At 38.4% G+C, this 22863-nt stretch overlaps 1 protein-coding gene across 7 annotated transcripts; it reads left to right on the forward strand.

The window, feature by feature from the left end:
• Positions 1–18354: 18354 nt before the first annotated feature.
• On the forward strand, positions 18355–21872 carry LOC149391341 (uncharacterized). 7 transcript variants are annotated; one of them, XR_016300330.1, is made up of 6 exons: positions 18355–18536; positions 18973–19379; positions 19457–20128; positions 20493–20587; positions 20772–20851; positions 21567–21871. XR_016300330.1 is itself a non-coding variant. In XM_089621252.1 (4 exons), exons 2-4 carry the CDS (start codon positions 18978–18980, stop codon positions 20568–20570), a joined length of 1152 nt encoding a protein of 383 aa, XP_089477378.1. In that variant the 5' UTR covers positions 18355–18536; positions 18973–18977; the 3' UTR covers positions 20571–21545. The 7 variants fall into 7 exon arrangements, 3 of the variants coding, with proteins under 3 accessions (XP_089477378.1, XP_089477377.1, XP_089477379.1); XR_016300331.1 differs by having other exon boundaries at positions 21727–21856; XR_016300328.1 differs by having other exon boundaries at positions 20493–20851; positions 21567–21872.
• The last annotated feature ends 991 nt before the right edge of the window (positions 21873–22863 follow it).

Consider the following 22863-nt stretch of genomic DNA (forward strand, 5'->3'; position numbering starts at 1 on the left):
CCTTCTCGATCCGACCTTCCTTACAAAGCGCGCCGATCTCATTCGCAATAGAGATGGCGAAGAAATTCTTCTTGCCAACTCTGCTTAAAGATATCGAGATAGTAACAAATACATAAAAGGGCAAAAAAGAAAAAGAAATGCATAGAAATACTGAAAGGCATCACAAGACTCCTGAGACAGCGTCCTTCGGGTGGCGACGGCAGGGAGGGAGATCGGGCTGGTGACCCACTTCGATTTGAACTGGTAACAGAGTGTGTTTCTAAACCCTGAATCAACAAACAACAACATATCTACAATTAAAGAAAATTTCAGAAAGAATTAGCAAAAATATAACCGACGATATTCCTCATCACGCTCTGTCCTTGAATAGTGCTCCTAACCGACGAGGAGGCTGGTCTTGTCAAACTGGACCTTCCTGTCAAAAGACCAATCCATGATCTACAAAGAGCATATTTGAAAAGACCTTTTGATTAAATTTGAATTTTGAGAGAGGTTATAAAATCCACCAACATGAAAAAAACGTGTCGATAACATTATGTCCCTCAATGAACAACTATTCCTAACATTGCGTTTCGAAATTCTTATAAAGGATATATACTTCTTTTCTTTTGCAGGTTACATCTCTCTAGGTAATAAGTTGACTGACATTGTACCGTGAAACACAGGTTTTAAAGTTTCATAAATCAAAGGCACAGAAATCTCCTTGTAGTTCTCAGCAAAGGATCGAATAGGTACTCTCCAACTGGTCTGGTACGGGATTGTCCAAAACTCGAAGCCATAATTTCACCTGGAACAAAAAAAACACACTAAACAAACATAAATTCTCACATCAGTACTGAGATTATGATAGTTTCACACACCTTTTTGCAGGTCAAGACTCCCAGAAATGTTCTCGACTAGGTCTCTCGAACCATTAAATGTTTTCCTTCCTACAGGATATACCTTTACAGCAAAAAAAAGTGGGCAGCTTTGAATAAGAAAAAGCTTGGATCCAAGCCAAGTCCTTCTTCATGTCAGAGATGTTCAGCAAAGTGCCCAGCTAGACTGGGATGTTCAGCAAAGTTCCCAGCTAGACACATGGGCACTAGCGCAAAATAAAAAAAATTAGAACATGGTCAATTACATACAATAATAGATACACTGATCAGGAATCGGATAATTATTGTCTTACATACTAACCTGGGAGTCATCCCAGAACAAATGAGGTTCTCGAGCCTGTGTAAAGATTTCGGGTTAGAAACCATTACACAAAAAGGGAAAAAAAAAAAAAAAAAGATTTACTGTTTACAAAATTCTTGTCTATGCTTCTTATATGTCAACATTGTATTCTTCTTCCCTTTCTTCTACTCATCTTCCTTTCATTCAAATACTGAAAGGCATCGATAAGATTCCTGAGACAGCATCCTTGTGGGTCGCGACAACAGGGAATGACAACAACAGAGTGTGCTTCCATACCCTGGATCAGCAAACAACAAATCAACTATTACAAGCAATTTCAGAAAGAATTAGCAAAAAAAAAAAAACAGAGGGACAACACGTGATACTGGAGGATTCACTGTGGGGCGGGGCGGGGCGGGCCGAGGAGTGCCATGGTTGAGTCGAACCGACACTAATTAACTGAGAGGTTTTAGCTTTTCTCTCTAGGGTTTTCACGAAAACTCTCGCTTGATTTCATTGTGGCACTGGAGTCCCATCGGAAGCCGTGATCCACCAGCCGGACCGGTTAAAGGCGGTTCGATCTGGCAGATAATATCACCACCTCCAAGAGGAATATCTTCCAACCAGTGGAATGAACGGGTCACACCATTTCTTAGCTTTATGATTGTTACACATACCTTGTGCAGGGTCATAACTCCCAGAAGTGCTCTCGACTCAAACCATGAAATGTGTTCCTTCCTACACGATATACCTTCACAGCGAAAAAGTATGGAGCTTCGAATAACAAAAAGCTTGGATCCAAAGCCCCAAGTCCGTCATCCCAGGGACGTTCAGCAAAGTGCCACGCTAGCCTAGTTCAATATCGCATCAAGCCCAAAATAAATAAATAAAATGAATTAGAACATGGTTAATTACATATGATAACAGATACACTGTGATAAATTGGATAATGTCTTATGTGCTAACCTGGGAGTCACCCCGCCACAAATAAGGTTCTTGAGAGCATCAGGGATTTTGATTCCGGGGTATCATCACCAAATCAAACGAGCTTTAGCGAGCAGTCAACTATGGGAGACCGACCACATCTTCGATGACAATGGGAGGTCAAGTTTGCCCTTCCTTGAAGCAATCGATAAAGGTAATAGATAATACAATTCATAATAAAGCAGCATATAGAAATCAGTTAATATGACAAGATAGTGTTCACGTATACCGGTAGACAAGATAGTGCTCCTCGGCTTCAATTTCTTGATCGGGCTGGAGACTCGGCGTAAATTCAAAATGGTAACAGAGTGTATTTCTAAACCCTGAATCAACAAAAAACAACAAATCTACAATTAAAGACAATTTCAGTAAGAATTAGCAAAAATATAAAAAGAGGGAGGGCTCGTGATACTGAAGACGACTTAGTGGATTCATGGCAGGGCGAGTCAGGGAGCCGAAACGAAAAGAATAAGAGAAACTGAGAACGGGTGAGGGGTTTAAGCTTTTCTTTCTAGGGTTTTCGCGGCACCCACGAAGCTGGAAGGGACGGGTCAAGGGACAGCCAATCTCGCTCTCCACCCGCGCTTTTAGCCCAATAACCGCCTCTGGAGCCCCGACATAAGCTCACCGGATGGGCTGAGATCTGGTGGTTGTGACATGAACTGGCCTCCGGACACACCGCAGATCAAGACAACCAACACCAGTCTCGGCAGAAGATTGAAGTACCCGTTATCAGAACCGGCGAGCTTCTTGCGAAGGTCACGATCGGCCTTGCAATGCCAGAGACGGAATCGAGGTTTGGCGACAAGGCAGAGAGGGAAAGACTAGGAACTAACGAAACGAGTTGGATCGGGAGAGGGGTTTTAGCTTTTCTTTCTAGGGTTTTTCCGGCACCGACGAAGCTGGAAGGAATGGGTCTAGGGACAGCCAATCTCGCTCTCCACCCGCGCTTTTAGCCCAATAGCCGCCTCCGGAGAACCGGTAGAAGCTTCGCCGGACGGGTTGAGACCTGGTGGTGGTGGCACGATCTGGCCTCCGGACACACCGCAGATCGACACCAACGACGCTAGTCTCGGCAGAAGATTGAAATTCCCGTTACCGGCGAGCTTCTTGCTAAGGTCACGGCGATTCCGGGGACGGAATCGAGGTTTGGCGACGGGGCAGAGATGGAATGGCTGGGAACGAACGAGATGCGACGGTGCCGTAAAACCCTAGATCGCCATTTCACGCCGGACGGGTTAAAGGAGGTGCAATCTGGAAGATCAACACCACCAACTCCAAGAGGAGTACCCGCAACCCGAACATGGCGACCTTTCGACTGGGCTCGGCGCCGACGATCGGACATACGATGTTGGAAGGGACGAGTCAAGGGACTTTTGCATCCACAGCCAATCTCGCTTCTCCACCCGCGCTTTTAGCCCGATTACCACCTCCGGAGAACCGATAGAAGCTCGCCGGTCGGGCTGAGATCTGGTGGTGGTGGCGCGACCTGGCCTCCGGACACACCGCAGATCGACACCACCACTCCAGTCTCGGCAGAAGATTGAAGTACCCGATATTCGAACATTGAGGACCGGCGATATTTTTTATGAGGTCGGCGACGGCGTCGAGGTTTGGCGACGGGGCAGAGAGGGAATGGCTGGGAACGAATGAGCTGAGACGGTGAAACCCTAAATCGCAATTTACACGCCGGTGATCCCTTTTTTATATACCACCAGAAACTTGGCCTCCAATTAACTTTCCCTTTTCCTTTCCCTCTCTCCTCGCCGTTAGATTATATTTTGATCCAGCGGTTGTAATCTGTTGTTGTGATATACACCAACGGATATAAAAACACACGGTATTATTATATTAAAAATCATCAAATGACTCGCCCAGCATTAATTAGCTCTCCGCGTCAAATTTCCTTTTCTTTCTTCTCACCGTTAGATCAGGTTTATGATACAACGATGGTGTTGTGACTTTTGATCCAACGCCGGAAATTATGTTCCTATAAGTCCTTCCATTAACATTTTTCATTTGGAACACAATACATTGACAACTCACACGATCCACTTGTAAGATCTCATAATTAATTTTCAGATATTATTGATATTTCAAAGTGGTATATATCATTCAGTCATGTTTTGTTTCTATACATTTTTTAATATCTATGAGATTTTTCAACTCTCTTTCTTCGATTTTGTTGCAATTCCAAATCAGGAATGGTGTGAGCTTAGCTGCTTAATTATTTTGTATCAACGTCGATGAAGGTTACTCTATTGAATTATTTGCTTGATGTACAACTATAATCACACCCTCTTGACGAAGTGGAAGCGAGAATGTCGGCTTGAGTAACGCAAACATTGGTGAAAATCCAATGCCCCGAAAACCTAAGGGTTCCTCTGCAAGGTTCGTCCACGGAGGGTGAGTCAGGGCCTAAGATCAGGCCGAAAGCTTTTCTATTTCTGGATTATTATATGATGATTTTTTAACTTTCCATATATAGAAAGAGATAGACTAGAAATGACATCTCTTATCTCAATGACACCAAATGGGTATTAACTGAATGAAATTGGGATGTGGATGGAATATAATAAAAAAGAGCCACTTTGATGTTGCCTATGAAATGAGTAAAATGCCTTAGTTTTTTATTTTAGTAAATTCACAAATTTTAAAAAAAATTATTGTCTTCTTTTCTCAATATCCCATTTTCTATTGACAATAATGTATCAAATAAATAAAATAATTTCTCCACGCTATTCGGTTTATCTTTATTATGTTCAAAATTTATTCTAAATGTTTTTATGTTTGTTTTATCTTTTTAAATTTTTTGATTGCGTCGTACTATTTTATCTCTTTTTTTATTGGGATTCCTATTGTATCTATACATGGCATACTCATTTTTTGAGTTCGATTGGCAGGAATGGATTGAAACTTTAGCCTGGGCTCATGAACGAACACCTTTGGCTAATTTGATTCGATGGATAGATAAATCGGTGGCTCTTTCTATTGTTCAAGCAAGATTGGTCGGGAGTTTGGAATAAGTAGATGACCTTGAGATGTGGTTAGGAGGTGGAATACCTCTGAACCCTTATATCAAGGGGATTATCATCCGGCTTATTCAGGATAAGATGAAACCGAGACAACTCTCTGTTCCACCTTACTTTGGCTGCTTTAATGGTAGTCTTTACATTTTCCCTTTCACTCGTAGTATGGGGCCGACCCATTTACTATCTAGTATTTCATTGACCGATCCTTTATATTGGAATGGATAAAAGGTCAAATGTTTTGGCTCTTCGGCAACAAAAAAATTGAAGTCAAATTTATTGGGGTTATGTTACCTCCCAATTCAAACCAGTAACGGTTCATACAAGCAAAATATTTTAATCGATAATTAGACCAAATAAAAAATTTGAATTTAATCTGTGTATTTGTCTCTCTTTTTCTTTTATTCAAAGCTAGACTCTTCACTCGATTTTTAGTCCAAAACAGCGCATTTATAGGCGGAACTTTTTTATTTATCGAATCAAAACAAATTAGAATTCTGAATTCTCTACGACGTCTAGGGGATAAAATACTTTTAGGAATAAGTAACTCGTATTTACGAAATACCGTCTCAATTCATCATATTTCATCAGATCCGGGATGTGATTCTCGAGAAGAGAGGAGCCATTGTGGTCTCTCCCGGACCGCCCGGATCCTACGAGTGAATAGAAAGTTGGATCAGATCCGGGATGTGATTCTCGAGAAGAGAGGAGCCATTGTGGTCTCTCCCGGACCGCCCGGATCCTACGAGTGAATAGAAAGTTGGATCTACCTTTTTTTGCGGCTTCACAAGTGAGAAATGATTCTTAGCGCGTGCTACGAATTTCAAGTGATCGATCGGTTTCTAACTTGCGGAGACCGACCATCATAAGCACATTGAGAACGTAGATAATTGTATTGTATTTATGCAGTAGATTATTTATTGGGCTTTAATAGTAATAGACAACATTGTAGTTAGACTTTCAATTATTAGCAACATCTCATCCTTATTTATGTAAAGTTTGTGATTTTGAATTAGTGTAAGTTTTAACACAAGATCAAATTTGATGACATGTATGTCAACAAATTTTGTCATTTGTTGACATATCACTACTACAAAATTGATTTTCTGATGCGCAAGACTATCAGATGCGACTAGTCGCATCTAAAAGTCGCATCTAAATAACTTTCAGGTGCGACTAGTCGCATCTGATAGTCAATCAGAAGCCGAAAAAATTCGCTCAAATTGTCTTTTGATTTTGACAATCCGATGCGACTAATCGCACCTGAAAATATGTTGAAACTTTCAGGTGCGACTATGTCGCATCAGATAGTTTTAAATTTTTTAGCGGGCCTCATCTCCCCCTCTTTTATTTCATTAATCTGACGTGGCAAATGAATTTTTTTTTTATTATTATAATCAGGTGCGACTAGTCGCACCTGAAGAATAATCAGGTGCGATTCTGTCGCACCTGATTATTAGGGTTTTGTTTAAAAACCCAGGTCGCGATCCTTTCTTCTCCAACCGCTCAAACCCCTCTCTGTTAAAAAAAAACGCCCTGCACTTCAAAAAAAAAACCATCTCTCTCTCTCTGACCTCCGCCGCGCTCCGCCCTTTCCACCACCTCCGCCGCGTCTCTCTCTCTCTGCCTCATCTGCGACACCAGCCATGCTCCGCCGGCAGCAGCTCCTCCGTCAAGCCGAGCTTCGATCGGCGGCCAGCAGCTCTCCCGCCAAGCCGCGCGCGCTGCCACCACGTCTCTTCTCCTTCTTGCTTGCGCTCGGCCAGCAGCTCCTCCACCAAGCCGCGCGCGCCACCAGCCACGCTTCGTGAAAAGGTGGCCGGACAAGTCTCGAACGCCACGCTCTGACTCTCCACACCAGACTCGCCGCCCGCAGCCACGAGCTCACTCTCTCCGACCTCTCACTCTCCGGCTCACTCCCACTCTCCGCCTCTCTCTCTGCCTCACTCTCTCCGGCTCTCTCTCTGCCTCAGTCTCACTCTCCTCGACCTCTCACTCCTCGGCTCTCTCTCTGCCTCACCTCTCACTCTCCGGCTCACTCTCTCCGACCTCGACAGCCTCGGCGTCTCTGCCCCGACAGCCCCGCTGCCTCGACGCGTGCTCAGCCTCGGTGTCACTGCAATCCCGGTAAGCTATCTCTCACTGCCTCTCTCTCTCTCTCTCTCTCTCTCTCTCTCTCTCTCTCTCTCTCTCTCTCTCTCTCTTATTTTCCCTTTGACTGAACTGATGCGTTGTCCCGTGCTCGGCCTCGTCAAGCTGTTGTCCCGAGCTGCCTCGCGCGTCCCTGCTGTTTCGACGAGTCCCTGTCCTCGACGAGTCTCTCTCCCCGCTGCACCGAACCGTCGCTGCCTCGATCCCTCCTCCGCCGTTTCACCGAGCCGTCCCCTGTTGTCCCGAGCTGTCCAAGTAAGTCTAGCCTTTTTTTAAAAAAAAAATTGTTTGTGTTGTTAGTTTAGTTAATTAGGTTAGTTGATATAAAATGTTAGTTAGTTAGTTAATTAGTATGTAAATGTTAGTTAATTAAATAGATATGTTAGTAAGTAATTATTTAGAATGTTAAGTGTTAGTATGTAAATGTAAATGTTAGTTAATATAAGGAATAATTTCATTTTTGCCCCTTGAACTTATTGACGATCCACAGACTTTGTCCCGCTTTTTGTTTCGTAACAACCGGTTACCATCAACTTTTTTACCTTTTTCAAAACTCATCCTTCCGTTTATGTTTCTAACAGAATTTGACACGTGTCATTGAATAAATGAGTTTAAACGTAAATTTACCAATATACCCTTAAATTTTGTATTTTTAACATTTAATTTTTTTAATATTTATATATGCGTATATAATATAAGTTTTTTTAATATAAATTTATATATGCGTATATAATACCCCGCGCACGTCACCTTGGGCGACGTCGGCTCCGACGCCAGCTAGTCGCGGGCCCCACCGCCGCCGGCAATGGACTTGACCTTCGTCGGCCACATCAGCAGGCTCTTCCTTTGGTGGTGCAGTCTCTTTCCCGGCTCCAGCGGCCTCGCAGGGCTGCATATCGGCTTCGGCATAAGGTCCACTTGGTAGCTCAGAATTAGAATCATGTCTTACTCGTTGTGGCTCAGGTCCACGTCCTCGAAAACATATTTTGCTGGCCTGAGAATCCAAGAACAGAGACCAAATCAAAGAAAAAAAAAACAGAGCATGGCCTGCGAATCCAGAAAACCCCATCACACCAATATATTATAACCAAAAGCTTTCTTCTTCTTCACCAAAATGGCCTCTGCACAAAACAGAGGACGAACTATCATCGCTCTTGTGCTCGCTGCGTCCATCTCCTTCGCCGGCCTCGCCCACGCGCAGCCCTACGCGTGCGGCGGCGCATCGACGACGGGGATGGGATTCTGCGATGCGTCGCTGGGGATCGACGAGAGGGTGGGGGACCTGGTGAAGAGGCTGAGTCTGCCAGAGAAGATAACGTTCCTGGTGAACTCCGCCGGAAATGTGAGCCAGCTGGGGATTCCGAGGTACGAGTGGTGGTCGGAGGCTCTTCACGGCGTCTCCTACGTCGGTCCTGAGACCCACTTCTCAAGCCTTGTCCCCGGAGCCACCAGCTTTCCTCAGCCCATTCTCACCGGAGCTTCTTTTAACTCCTCTCTCTTTGAGGCCATTGGGAAGGTAATGATAATAATAATATCACGTCTTTTAAGTTATAACTAAACCAATGTTGTTTATTTTTTATTCTTTTTATGTACGTTGTGTGAATAGAAGCAGAACTGTGTTTTGGTGAGATATAAATCTTAAGTTTGTGTGTATGTTGTTCTCTGTTTTTTTTTTTTTTTGGGAGGTTGGTTTTGTTTTGAGTTTTTGATATGTTCTTTAAATTATATTAATTAGTTCTTTAAGTTGATCATGGACGCTTAAATCTGTTGATTTTATTTTGTTAATGCATTTTTTGGGTTGTTTCACGTTAATAAATTCGAGAGCTCTATTTATTATTATTTTATCTGCTTTAAATTGCTTTCTGCTGTCAATGTTACTTAAAGAAAGAGAGAGAGAGAGAGAGAGAGAGAGAGAGAGAGAGAGAGAGAGAGAGAGAGAGAGAGAGAGAGAGAGAGAGAGAGAGAGAGAGAGAGAGAGAGAGAGAGAGAGAGAGAGAAGAGAGAGAGAGAGAGAGAGAGAGAGAGAGTAAATGCTAATATTACGATTTTACCCAATATTTTAGTTAGATCTGTTAAATATTTGACGGAAGGATGAGTTTTGAAAAAATTAATAAAGTTGAAGGTAATGATTGTTACAAAACAAAAGGCGGAATAAAGTCTGTGGTTTGTCTATAAGTTCAGGGGGCAAAAGTAAAATTAATCCTTAATATAATTGTAGTTAATCATTGTAAATTTTAATTACATAGTTAGTAATATGTTTAGATTCTTTAATTTAATTTTGATTAGTATGTTAATTGTAATTGTAAAGAAATTGTAATTAATTACAATGTTTTGTGACATGTTTTGATGTTTTGTGACATGTTTAATATAAAATTGAGTTTAGGTTAAAATTAAGTTAATGAATTTGTGATTAGTTTTAGTTTATTTAACATGAAATGAAATTGTAAGTTTAAATAAGAAAAATAGTTTGTGACATGTTTTGCTAGTTTGTGATATTTTGTTTATTTCGATTTTTCATTTATAAATGTTGTGATCGAACCACGGAGGTTCGGTTTAGGGCTGAGCTAATTTATAGGATAGTTCTGGATGGTTTGCGTATGTTTTTAAATAATTTTGCAGGTTTTTGGTTTGTCAGTATAATAGGGGAAACTCTGCCGAAATTTCGGTAGAGTTTCGAATTAAGTAGTTTAAAAACTCCCAACTTATTCAATCCGAGCTCAAAATAACATAGAATTCATAATCTCTCTTTCATTGTGTTCTCCGTCGTCCTTTATCAATAACTCTTCCAAACTTTCATTTCTCGCTCTCATTCAGCGAAATGTCCAATCCAAGTAGAGATTGGATCACGGAGAATAATCGGGTGACATTGCAGTACAAAACCGGTGTTAACGAGTTTATTCGCGCTGCAAGAAGATTCCCTAACGAAATTGGCAAACATCGGTGTCCTTGCAAACCTTGCAACAACGTGAGATGGCACGACATCGGGGTTGTCAGGAATCATTTGCTGAACAAGGGGTTTACCCCAGGCTACACAAAATGGTATCATCACGGCGAGCTCGAGCGTGTCGTCCTTCCTCATGAAGAAGATTCCATCGGAGGAACAGATCAGAGAGGAATAGGAGGATTGCACGGTGCTGTGGAGGATATCAGGGATCACGAGGATTTCGACGATGCTACGGAGCCGACCCAGAGCGAGGTGCGTGCAGAGGAGCAAGTGGAAGACCTCTTCGCCGAGTTGGAAGCAGAATTGTACCCTGGATGCAAAGAGTTTTCTTCTTTGTCGTTCTTGGTTTCGTTGATGCACCTCAAAGTCACGAACCATTGGACGAACAAGTCTTTTACAGAACTCTTGCAGCTCTTGAAGAAGTCTCATCCAGCTGGTAATCGAATTCCGGAGAAGCATTACGAGGCAAAGGCGAAGCTGAAGCGTTTTGGCATGGGATACGAGATGATCGATGCGTGTATTAATATTATTCAAATTATTTATTTAATTTAACAAAAAAATTATTTAATTAATTTTTTAAATTATAATTTTTATATATTAAATAACTTATTCTATTAGAATCATCATTTTAAAAAAAATAACTACAGACAATCAGATGCGACTAGTCGCATCTGATACTTTCGCGGGAAGAGTATCAGATGCGACTAGTCGCATCTGATTGTACTAACACCCGCCAAATATTTCGCAGGGAATTACTATCAGATGCGACTAGTCGCATCTGATACTCTTCCCGCGAAAGTATCAGATGCGACTAGTCGCATCTGATACTATAATTCACGCTTTAATTTCTTATTTTGAGGGATATTTAGGTGCGATGTTTGGTGCGACTTGTCGCACCTAAAATGTCGCACCTGATAGTGATGACTTTCAGGTGCGACAAGTCGCACCTAAAATCATCAGGTGCGCACTTTCAGATACGACTTTGTCGCATCTAAAGTCGCACCTGATGATACTTTCAGGTGCGACACTGATGCTTTCAGGTGCGACTTTTGTCGCACCTGATGCTATTAATTGTACTAGTGTATATATAATTAAATTTGCAAATAAGTCTGTATTTGTTGATATACAAACTCAACAAATCCTGCATTTGTTGCGATGTAAGTCCACAAATCCTAGATTTTCATGACATGTATGTGAACAACTCTTCTAATTGGTGACCTTATACAAAAAATTTTGACATAAAAAGTCAACAAATCCAGGATTTTTTGACATAGAAGTCAACAAATCTTTAATTTATTGACATAATTAAATTATGGTTTCGTTAACATACGAAATAAAATAAAAAAATCTTGAATTTATTGACATACAAATCACCAAACCATGGGTACATAAGTTGTGTTCTAAAGAAAATACTTGGACAACCACTTAGATCTGACTTCCATAATATCCGATCATACAATAATCACTAAAGCTCCAAACCTAATTATATAGGGAACAATTCGCACTAACCCAAGCAAAATTCACGAAAAGACCGAGACTTTCAAAAACCTCAAAATTCGCACTAAGCGGCGAGAGGAACGTCGGCGTGGCGAGTTCCGGTGAGAGTCTAAGCAGTAGAAGTTGGTCACCTCGACGAGGATGAAGAGAGTGAGGATGGCGGAGGCGCTGTGCGCGGTGATGTGGCGACATGTGATGAAGACGAAGAGAATGGCTATGTGGTGGAGGGTGAAGTGGAAGTTGGAGGTGGGTGAAAAGGAAAGCTGGTGAAGGAAAAAAAAAGACTGATGAGAGAAAAAGACTAAAAACATACAAAAAAAAAATTTCTTAGTCCAAATTTTAAAACAGTTTTGTCCTGATTATAATTTTGTTTCGTAAAAATCTTCCAAACTACTGATATTCTTTACCGAATCCCATCTTAATAATTCGGGTTTCATGACGTATTTGAATATGTGAGTAGGTTGACTAAATTTTTCTTGAGTTAAATTTGTAGCACATTTTTAGGATACCCATAATATATCCATTTGTATTCTTTGTGCGGGGTGGGACAAGGATTCGGCTTTAATAAGATTATAATACTCAATTATTCATGGTGTCAAGACACCAGTTGCTGTATGTTCCTATAAGTTCCTTCATTAACAGTTTCCATTTGGAATACAATATATTGACACTCATAAGATCTCATAAATTAATTACCAGACATAATCGTAAACATATTAGACTATTTGATTTCCCAAAATGAAGCTGTGATATTTTAGAGTTGAAAAAATAATATACATGTATTTACGCCATCTTAATTATCAATTTCGCAAAATCCACACTGAATCTTATATTTCTTTATATGTATATCCCTCTGAAAAATACCATACACACTATTGATATTTCAAAGTGGTATATTTCATCCAATCATGTTTTTTTATACATGTTTTAATATCTATGAGATTTTTCAACTCTCTCTCTCTTCCATTATGTTGTATCAACGTCGATGAAGGTTACTCTATTGAATTATTTGCTTGATGTACAACACTTATAATCACACCCTCTTCATGTATTTTATGTAGATTATTTATTGAAATTTAATAGTAATAGACAATGTTATGGTTAGACTTTCAATTATTAGCAACATCTCATCCTTATTCAGCAAAAAAAAAAAAAAAAAAATTGACCCATTTCCCCTTTTTAAATGGGCTTGGACCGCCACTGTACGGTTGATTGTAATTTAAAAATCAAGTCAACAAATAATAATACTTATTAACATATATGTCATTAAATCTTCAACACAAGCTCAAATTTGATGACATGTATGTCATTAAATTTTCAAACAAGTCTGTATTTGTTGATATACAAACTCAACAAATCCTGCATTTGATGAGATACAAGTCCACAAATCCTAGATTTGTATATCAACAACTCTTGTATTTGGTGACTTGATACAAAATTTGTTGACACAAAAAGACAACAAATCCAGGATTTGTTGACATAGAAGTCAACAAATTTTAATTTATTGACATATAATAAATTATGGTTTCGTTAAGATACAAAATAAAAAAAATAATTGAATTTATTGACATACAAGTCACCAAACCGTGGATACATAAGTTGTGTTTTAAAGAAAATACTCGGACAACCACTTAAATATGACTTCCAAAAAATCCAATCAAACAATAATCACTAAAGTTCCAAACCTAATTATACAGGGAACAATTCACACTAACCCAAGCAAAATTCACAAAAAGATCGAGACTTTCAAAAACCTCAAAGAAATCTTACAAAGAAAACCAGAAGGTAGGGTCCGGCGAGAGAAGAAAGGACAAAGAACAGTGGCGAAAACAGACGACAAATCATATCAGTGAAATGAAGGTCGGCGCAGGGAGTTCCGGGGAGAGTCTAAGCAGCAGAAGCTGGTCACCTTGACGAGGATGAAGAGAGTGAGGATGATGGAGGCACCGTGTGCGACAATGTGGCAACATGTGAGGAAGACGAAGAGAATGGCGATGTGGTGATGGATGAAGAGGAATTTGGCGGTGGGTGAAAAGAAAACGCTGGTGGAGGGGAAAAAAAGTCCGATGAGAGAGAGAGAGAGACTAAAAGCATACAAAAAAAAAATCTCCAAATTTTATTAACAGTTTTGTCCCAATTATAATTTTGTTTGGTAAAAATCTTCCAAACTACTAATATTATTTACCAAATCTTATCTTAATAATACACGTTTCATGACGTATTTGAATATGTGACTGGGTTTGACTAAATTTTTTTTAGTTAAATTTGTAGCACATGTCTAGGTTACTTATAATATATCCATTTGTTCTTTGTGCGGGGTGGGACAAGGATTCGCCTTTAATAAGATTATAATACTCCATTATTGATAGTCCTTTGTCAAGATACCAGTTGTTGTCTGATCCACGATTGCTGCATGTCACTATGAAGAAATGCACATTTAAGGCATGGTCTACGAAGTATGTAGCAGCTGAGGTGACTATGATGTTGTCATGCCATATCACCGGAGCCAGAGGAAGTTCCACGCTACTCAGCCTCTGTACTTGAGCATGCCATCGCATGTTGCTTGCGTGAAATCCAAGACACCAAACAACCACCAAGAAATACGTACAAGCTAGACTATTTTTTAATTTATCGAATCAATATGGGGAAAAATGCGCTAATTGTCAATGCTCTTTAATATTTTTCTCATATTTAACACTAAAAATTAACATTGGTACTCGAGTAATGGTCTCCTTTTGTAAATGCATGGGTTTGTCTTCAATATTTAAAGTTTAAAGTATCTTTGTAATTCATGTTCAAGTGTCCAATATAATTACTATTATACACATTCATCTTAAGTAAGTATATATTTTTATTGTAATAATAAAAGAGTCAAACTTGTTCAAACCTCAATTTATGTCAAGTTTTTTTAAAAGGAAATAGAAAAGTATTATTAATATATAAAATGATAAATTACACTGTTGTCCTTTTAACCATATCACTTGTAACGTATCACTCCTTCAAATTTAAAATCATGCACCACATACCCTAAAATCTTACATTGTAACAAACATCTCTTTCTGTCAAAATATTTATACGGTCGTTCAGCATGAGATTATACTTTATGCACGTGAATGACTTTTTTTTGGAAATTCCGATAATACCCATTATTGATGACTATATTAAATCATTACAGAAAATATTAAATAAATATCCATTCTAGCATTTTTTTTCTTTTTTGATTTATCTTCTTCTTTATCTTTCAAGTCCTTCATCAAACCTTCATGCCCTCCGTCGAGTTCAACAGCAGCTATATAATTCTCTCCTACCTCGACCTCTCCTCCGTGCCCAACCACACCAAGCTCAAGTTCCTCCCTTTCTTCCTCCTCAAATCCAGGCGCGAGAGAATCATCCCCGAGTCCGAGTCGTGGCCGTCCCTAGACTTAAACAATCTCCCAGGCAATGGTACCTCAGGTTTGATCTTTTCATGTTTAACCAAGGCTTCATAAGAAGCAAATGTGACAGCTGTGTTTATATAACTAAATTGAAGACTGGTATCTATATGTACTTGTTGATTTATGTGGATGACATGTTAATTTCCTGTAAAGATAAGTTTCAGATTCAAAAGCTGAAGGATCAACTTAGCTCAGAATTTGACATGAAGGATCTAGGACCTGCCAGCAAGATATTGGGAATGACTATTGAAAGAGATAAAGACAAGGGCATTCTCAGGCTATCTCAGAGGTCTTACCTGGAGAAGGTTTCAAGATCTTTTGGCCTTGACAAGGCAAAACCTGTCTCCACACCCATTGGAGCTCAGTTCAAACTAATGTCCCTCACAAAACAAGAGCTCACCAACGAAGCCAAAAACATGGAGAAGATCCCATACTCAAACTGTGTTGGAAGTCTGATGTATGGGATGATCAGCACCAAGCACCAGACCTGGCATTGCTTATGGTGTCAGCTTAGTGAACAGGTTTATGAGCAAACCTGGGAAAGCTCATTGGGAAGCTGCTAAATGGCTGGTCAAGTACATCAAAGGAGCTTCAAATTTGAGCCTGGTATACACCACAAACCAGTCAAATCACTGTAAGGTTCAAGGTTACAGTGATTCTGATTATGCTGGAGACTTGGACAAAAGAAGGTCTCTATCAAGATATGTGTTCACTGTTGGAGAGAACAGAGTCAGCTGGAAGGCAAGTCTCCAACATGTGGTTGCTTTGTCCACAATTGAAGCTGAGTATATCTCCCTAACTGAAGTTGTGAAGGAAGGGCTCTGGCTAAAAGGCTTCATGTCTGAGCTTGGGTATGATCAAGACAGTGCTCAGATCTACTGTGACTCTCAAAGTGCCATTCACCTATCGAAGAACACTATGTATCACGAGCGGACTAAGCACATTGACGTGAGGTTGCACTTCATCAGAGACATCATAACAGAGGGTGTGATCAAAGTGAAGAAAATTTGTACAGATCTTAACTCGGTTGACATTCTGACAAAGGTAGTTCCTATTGACAAGTTCAGAAATGCACTGGACTTGCTCAAGCTTAGGAAGGGTTAAGTAGCCGGGGAAAATGGGGATGAGAGGACTTTGTTTGCTTCCAAGGAGTTGAGGATGTGCATCGCAAGGTGGAGATTTGTGAAGCAGGATGCAATGCCACATCAGCAGGGACACGTCGGCGTCAGCATCAAGTTAGTTATAAGTACCTCGAGGTAGCTTGCACGACACGTCATCGCTGGTTCATGCTTTAAAACCTCTTGTAATCGCTTGCGTTAGTCAAGTCATTCATTCAGTATTGTATTAATGAGATTATGAGAGAAGAGAGATAGAGAAAAACAGAGAATCACAAGCAAGACTTGGTGATCTAGAGTGTTTTTTGTCTCGACAGTGTTCGATTGATCTTCTTGTAATCTCCGATTGAACATAGTGGAAGCAAATAGGAAAATCTCATCCCTGACTAGATTAGGATCCGAATTGGATCTGAACCAGGATAAAATCTGGTTGTGTTCTTTTGGTTTGTTGTTTGTTCCTTTGATTGCTTACATTTCTGTGTGTTTCAAATTGCTATCCGGTCTTGGTTTTAGGGGTTTTTTCAACATTTACAATCTAGATGTTGATGCTTCACTCTCACACGATTCGAAATGCATCGTCATAAGGCTATCATTCGAGATTTGACAGGATTTGTCATGACGGCTTCACCATAAAATGTTCAAGGTAGTTTTTCATAAAAAAAAAAGGGCTATTGCCTTGCGTTTCGACTTAGTGTATACTTTGAATTTAATTTTTTTTTTTTTTATCCATTTTATGTAGGCACATGCAAAGACCGATGTTCATAGTTCGGAGAAAGACTCTTATTTTATTTTTATATCTTTATTTCTATAGAGTTTGAATCTTTGTTGTCTTTTATATATATATATATATATATATATATATATATATATATATATATATCTAATTTGAGGAGTCATGTTATTACATCATGGGTCGATTTAAGTTATCTATAATTTTGATATTTTTATTCTTTCTATAGATAATTAACTCTTTTTTTAATAATTTAATTTTATATCATATATTATATATTATATCATCAATTACATTAAATATGATATAATCTTCAAATTTAATATTGCGTTTTTTAGGAATTGAACTTTCGCTTTCTCGCAGAGATCTCCTCATAGACAAGAAGTCTTGCACAATTAACTAATTTAATTGGAAGAAATTCCACCAAATCTAAAAAAAATGTACCATATGATTTTTAGGCCTGTGCACGGTTCAAAAAAACCCAAACCGGACGGGACAAAAAAACTGTAAAAACCGGACCGGACCGGACCGTTTTAAATCATCTAGACCGGACCGGACAGTTTTGAACCGTTTGGACCGTTTTGAACCGTTTAGACCGGACCGGACCGGACCGTTTTGGACCGTTGGACCGTTTTGAACCGTTTTACATAATTAAAAAAAAATAAAAATCATTAATTTTCCACCAAAACACAAACATATAGTCATATATGGGAGTTAAATGCATGCACGAATGTCTAATTTGGCTAATTGGACATTAATTTATTTTTTTTATTTTTTTATAAATAAACCGGTCCGGTCCGGTTTAACGGTTTTTTTTTTAAAACCGGACCAGACCGTTTGCATTGAGTAAACCGGACCGGACCGGACCGGGAAAACAAAAAACCGTTTTAAACCGGACCGGCGGTCTAAAAATCACCGGTCCGGTCCGGTTTACGGTTTCTACCATTTTTTTTCGCCACCCTAATGATTTTTAGTATAAATTCTGTTTTATATAAATGAAGTTAAAGACCTTTTAGTCCAAAATAATGTCAAGAAATTTTTTTTTTAAAACAAAAAAAATGAATTTATTTTTATAACTGTACACATACTAATTTTATTTTTATATATTAACATACTGGTGTTTCTAATCAATTAAATTACTTCGTAAGAAAAAATTAAATTAAATTTCTCTTCATAATCCTATTCCTAATCCTATCACACCAAACACTACATCCTTTTCCAACGACTTTAGTTTAAATTAAAAACGCACGCATAAAGAGGAAAAAACCAATTAAATATAAATTCATGAAAAAAAAAATCATGAAATATATATCTGTTATATTCCATGTTCTATGATTCTTTAAAAAACAAAAAAACTCAGAAGCCCTAGGTTACAAATTCGAGTTCGAGTTTCTTCCGATTTCGCAATAGAAAACACGAAATCTGTTGTAGATACTAGCTTCAAAGAGTCATCTTTAGCGATATCTCAGTCAGATTTGCGATTCTGATTTTAAGGTTTGTCAAACTCCGCTCCCGAATTTTTATTTAGGGCTTTTTGATTTTCAGATCTGAATGCTTCGTTTGCTCATTTTTCTTGCGATTAGTTTGTTCCTTACTGCAAAAAATGGGTGATTTCGTATTAGTTTTTGGTTTGTTTGCTCTTTCCAGTGCTTTGAATATGTTTATAGGGCTTTTTTTCTTGATTATATCAACTCTTTGGTTGTTTGTTTATTGAGAGATTAACCTGCTGATATTCGTAAACAAAAAAATAGTTTGTATCTAATTTCCAGAAATATGGGCGTGCAAACTGTACTCTAATGATTAAGTTCTTATATTGATTTCCGAGTCACAGAAGCAACTTTTATCACAGATTTATTATATCAACTTGATCCGTTCTCGTTCGACCTTTGATTTAAGTGCTGATTTGAGTCTCTGTGTTGTTGTTTTGTAGATAGGATGAGATTGACAAAGGGTTGTAAAGTGGAATTTCTGTGCAAGAAAGACATGACGTTTGGAGCATGGCGTTGTGCAGAGATCATATCGGACGGCGGAGACACTTTCAAGGTCAGGTGTGAACCGACTCCCGGAATGTCGAACGGAAAAATTGTGGAGAGAGTCCCGAGAACCGACATAAGGCCGAGCCCGCCTCGCTTGGAAACTGCGCTGAATTGGTCCCCCGGTGATGTTCTCGAAGTTCAAGACGATGCCTCGTGGAAATCGGCAACGGTTCTGAAGGTCATGGACGGCGATTATTTCTTGATCCGGATACTCGGATCCTTCGAGGAATTTAGGGCTCACATGTCCAAGACCAGATTGCGTCAGACTTGGAAAGATGGAAAATGGGTTGTACTGGGAAAGGTAAACTTTTTGTTTTTTCGATTTCCCCTTTGTAATTTATGACTTGTTACTTACTAATACTTGTTTTGTCTGAACAGGCTACTCAGAGTCGTGAATTCGCAAAGTCCAGCAACAAAGACTTTATCTGTTACGACATTGCAGACTCTGATGTTCGGATGAAGGAAAGCCACCGCCTTCAAGATTCTTACATTGTTTCGGTGAGATCACTGAAGAGGGCCTCTCCGTTTAGTTCTTCTTACTTTGAAGCATATCCGAGTAAAGTGAGAGTGGTTGAAGCGCAAAAGGAGGTTCGGCCAGTGATCGTCTCAAGGTCTTCATCTTCTTTGATAAATGTTGTTGATACAGATTCCTCACTAAGGAAGACAATAAACGGCGCGAGTTCAAGCACGGGGATCAGTGGATACGGAGACAGAGATGATATCGATACAAACTCTGTTGCTGATAGCTGTAGTGTCAATAGTAACAGAATGAACGAGTTGCCTGGTAATGTCTTAGCAGGTCATAGTCAAGAAGCAGACGCTGATTCAAGCGATGCAGAATCGTGCTGTGGCTATCGAGACGAAGAAGAGAAAGACTGTTATCCGAATCCGGAGGAAGAGACATTGAGAGTCCATCAGTTGGAGTTGGTTGCTTATCGCAGCACAATGGCGGCAATTCATGCTTCCGGGCCCTTGAGTTGGGAACACGAAGAACTATTAACAAATCTTCGTATCACGCTCCATATTTCACAAGATGAACATTTGGCGGAAGTAAGAAATTTAATTTCTTCTGGAAAACCATCATCTTTGTTATCTTATAATAGAAATGATATCAATAATAGGGTAATGCCCGCGTACGTATAAGAAACAGTAATTAAGGAATGTATAGTCTGCTCTGTTATGACTTTTCAGTTTGCATTACCTCGGATTAGGGACCAGCTGTACTTTGGGAGTTTGTAAGTGTTAGAAAATTAATATTTCAGGTGCACCAAGCATTTTTTATTTAATATCTTCGTTTTTTTAGTATATTTTTAATTTCTGAATCATCAACAGTGAAGTTGTAATTCATGTTTCTTATTTATTATTGGAAATTATAGATTTGATGTAGCTTTTGCATCCTCTGAATCATTGACAGCTTACAAGTACATTCCAAAGTTGGAGGCTTGCTTGCCTTGCTTCCAAAAGGTCTGAGATGATTTTCGGTCGGGTTTGATTCAAGGCAATTGCTAGGTAAAATAATATTATATGTGCCAGCATATATATTGTTTCACTGTTTCCTAGTTCAGTTTAGAAGATTATATTGAATTTGTGGAAACTGTGCTTGTGCCAGTGCTATCTGCACATGAAAAGCTCCATCATAATGATGAACACACTCACACCAAGTTTTGTTTATATTTTGTTTTTTGTATATGAGATACAATGCAGCACTAAACTGGATCATCACACGCACCGTTCTTGTCGCACATGCGAAACTACTTTATGATGCTTCAAAAGGTATTGGATTTAAGTTATTTCTCTCTTTTGTTTCATTGAAATTATGACTTACAGATCTCTTTAGGCTTGAGTGGGAGAGAACTGTAGTGGGTTTCTGTTAATGTTAAATTTCAATAGTTTTACTTTCTTTATTCTGCTCGTTCATTTTATTGTATAGGCACAAGGGTTAAGTTAAGACTTGTAATTTACATATCATATTGCTTCTTCATGGGAAAGTACTATTCGTAAAGATCAATTATATTCTTAGTTTGTGGAGTCTCAAACAATGAGAACTAGGTTGAAGGAAGATTTTTTTTTTCCCTTTAGAAATTTCATAATGTTCTCTTGCTCGATATTTTTTTGGTCTCTTCTTCAGAATGATTTGTAATATGGATTTGTAATTGTGTAAAGTGTGCACACTAATTTAGCAATTTCTTGTTGGTGATCTCTGATCAAAGACTCATAAATGTTGGTGTATCAACTATATAATACTAAAGAGATAAAGCTGTATTTTCTAACTAACCCTTCTCGGTTAGCTTTCTTATTGTTTAACTGTATTATTTGGGCTTTTTCCTCTTACTTTTTTAGGCTGTAGAGGTATGACCTGTACTTGTTTGCATAGTTCTGTTTTTCTTACACAATTCCTTGTTCTTATATAGTAATTTATAATCCCTTTTTTTATCATATTGTAATTTATATTCTTAGGATTTTTTTTTTTTTTTTTTTTTTTTGGAAGGGTAATAATCTTAGTTTGGCTGTGTAACAAATAAAGTCGGATAGAAGGAAGGCTATTTCTGCTCTGACAATTCCGTTTTTGTACTCTGTTGGTAATACTGTTCTCTTCTTTAAATTGGCGTGTATACACTTTTTACTAATTTTAATTTCTTATTGGTGAGGAATCTCGATGGAGGTTGAGCGTGGGACCAGAAAAGAAAATGTAGGTTTTGGCTTCTACTGTAAAAGCAAATGATCTGACATAACATTCAAATATTCTGTATCCTGTAATTTTCTTTTTTGTATCAGCTTAGCCTTTTCAATGAGTTGATTGCTTTTGATTTTCTGTTGAAATTTTTAGAAAATATTGCTAAAGCACACGAAATTCCATTTTTTTTTTTTAATCTCCAAAGAGTTAAAAATTGAAGAATGTGACTGAGAAAATTATGGCCCCGTTTGGTTTACTTTTCCAAATCCATTTTCTGTTTTCTGATTCTAAATTCTAGAAAACAGTTTTAGAAATACTGTTTGCTTATGTTTTTAGAAAACAGATTTAGAATCATGTTTCTGTTTTCTTTGAAATTTGTTCAGAAAACAGAAAACAATGAAAAGTTGTTTTCTATTTTATCTCTATACAATTGAATGGAAAACATAACCAAACAACATTTAAAATATTCTGAAACGTAATTCTAAATCTGTTTTTTAAATTTAAAAATTAGAATCAGAAAACAGAATTTAAAAACAGAAAACGAGTTTATAAAACTAAACCAAACGGCCCCTATGATTTTATGTTTCGTGGCACAACATAAAGCCGCAGTTGGATGCTCAAGAAAAGAATAGTGAGAGTATAATATTATAGCCGGTAAGAGTATTTTGGTCCTACGAGTTGTATTTCTTTGAATATATGACACTTTCAGGTTAAAAATCAAGTATGGTCATAGTCCTATTTTCTAAAATTTATCATTCTATTTTCATTGACCAATTCTGGTTTCTTGCTACATAAACCGATTAATGTATCCTTGAATTAATTTCCTATTAATTTGATGTATTGGAGGCTCTAGTTTATAGGACGATCTCGATTGATTTGTATTTTTGTAACAAAAGAAACGCTACACAGATTATTTCCTTCTTCCAGGTTTATTTATTTAGTACTATTTGCTATAAGTATTTTGAATCAACGATTTATTGAAGTTAAACTTCTTCTTCTTCTTCTTTTCTTTTTTTTTTCTTTTTTTTTTACTTGGTATGCATTCTATTTTTTTTTTTTTTTAATAAAAGTGATACTAAATATTAATGTATTTTGAATTTATATTTACAAA

The sequence above is a fragment of the Urtica dioica genome, chromosome 7 (assembly GCF_054948205.1).
Source record: "Urtica dioica subsp. dioica isolate 48M chromosome 7, U.dioica_male_clone48M_v1_H2, whole genome shotgun sequence".
NCBI lineage: Eukaryota > Viridiplantae > Streptophyta > Magnoliopsida > Rosales > Urticaceae > Urtica > Urtica dioica.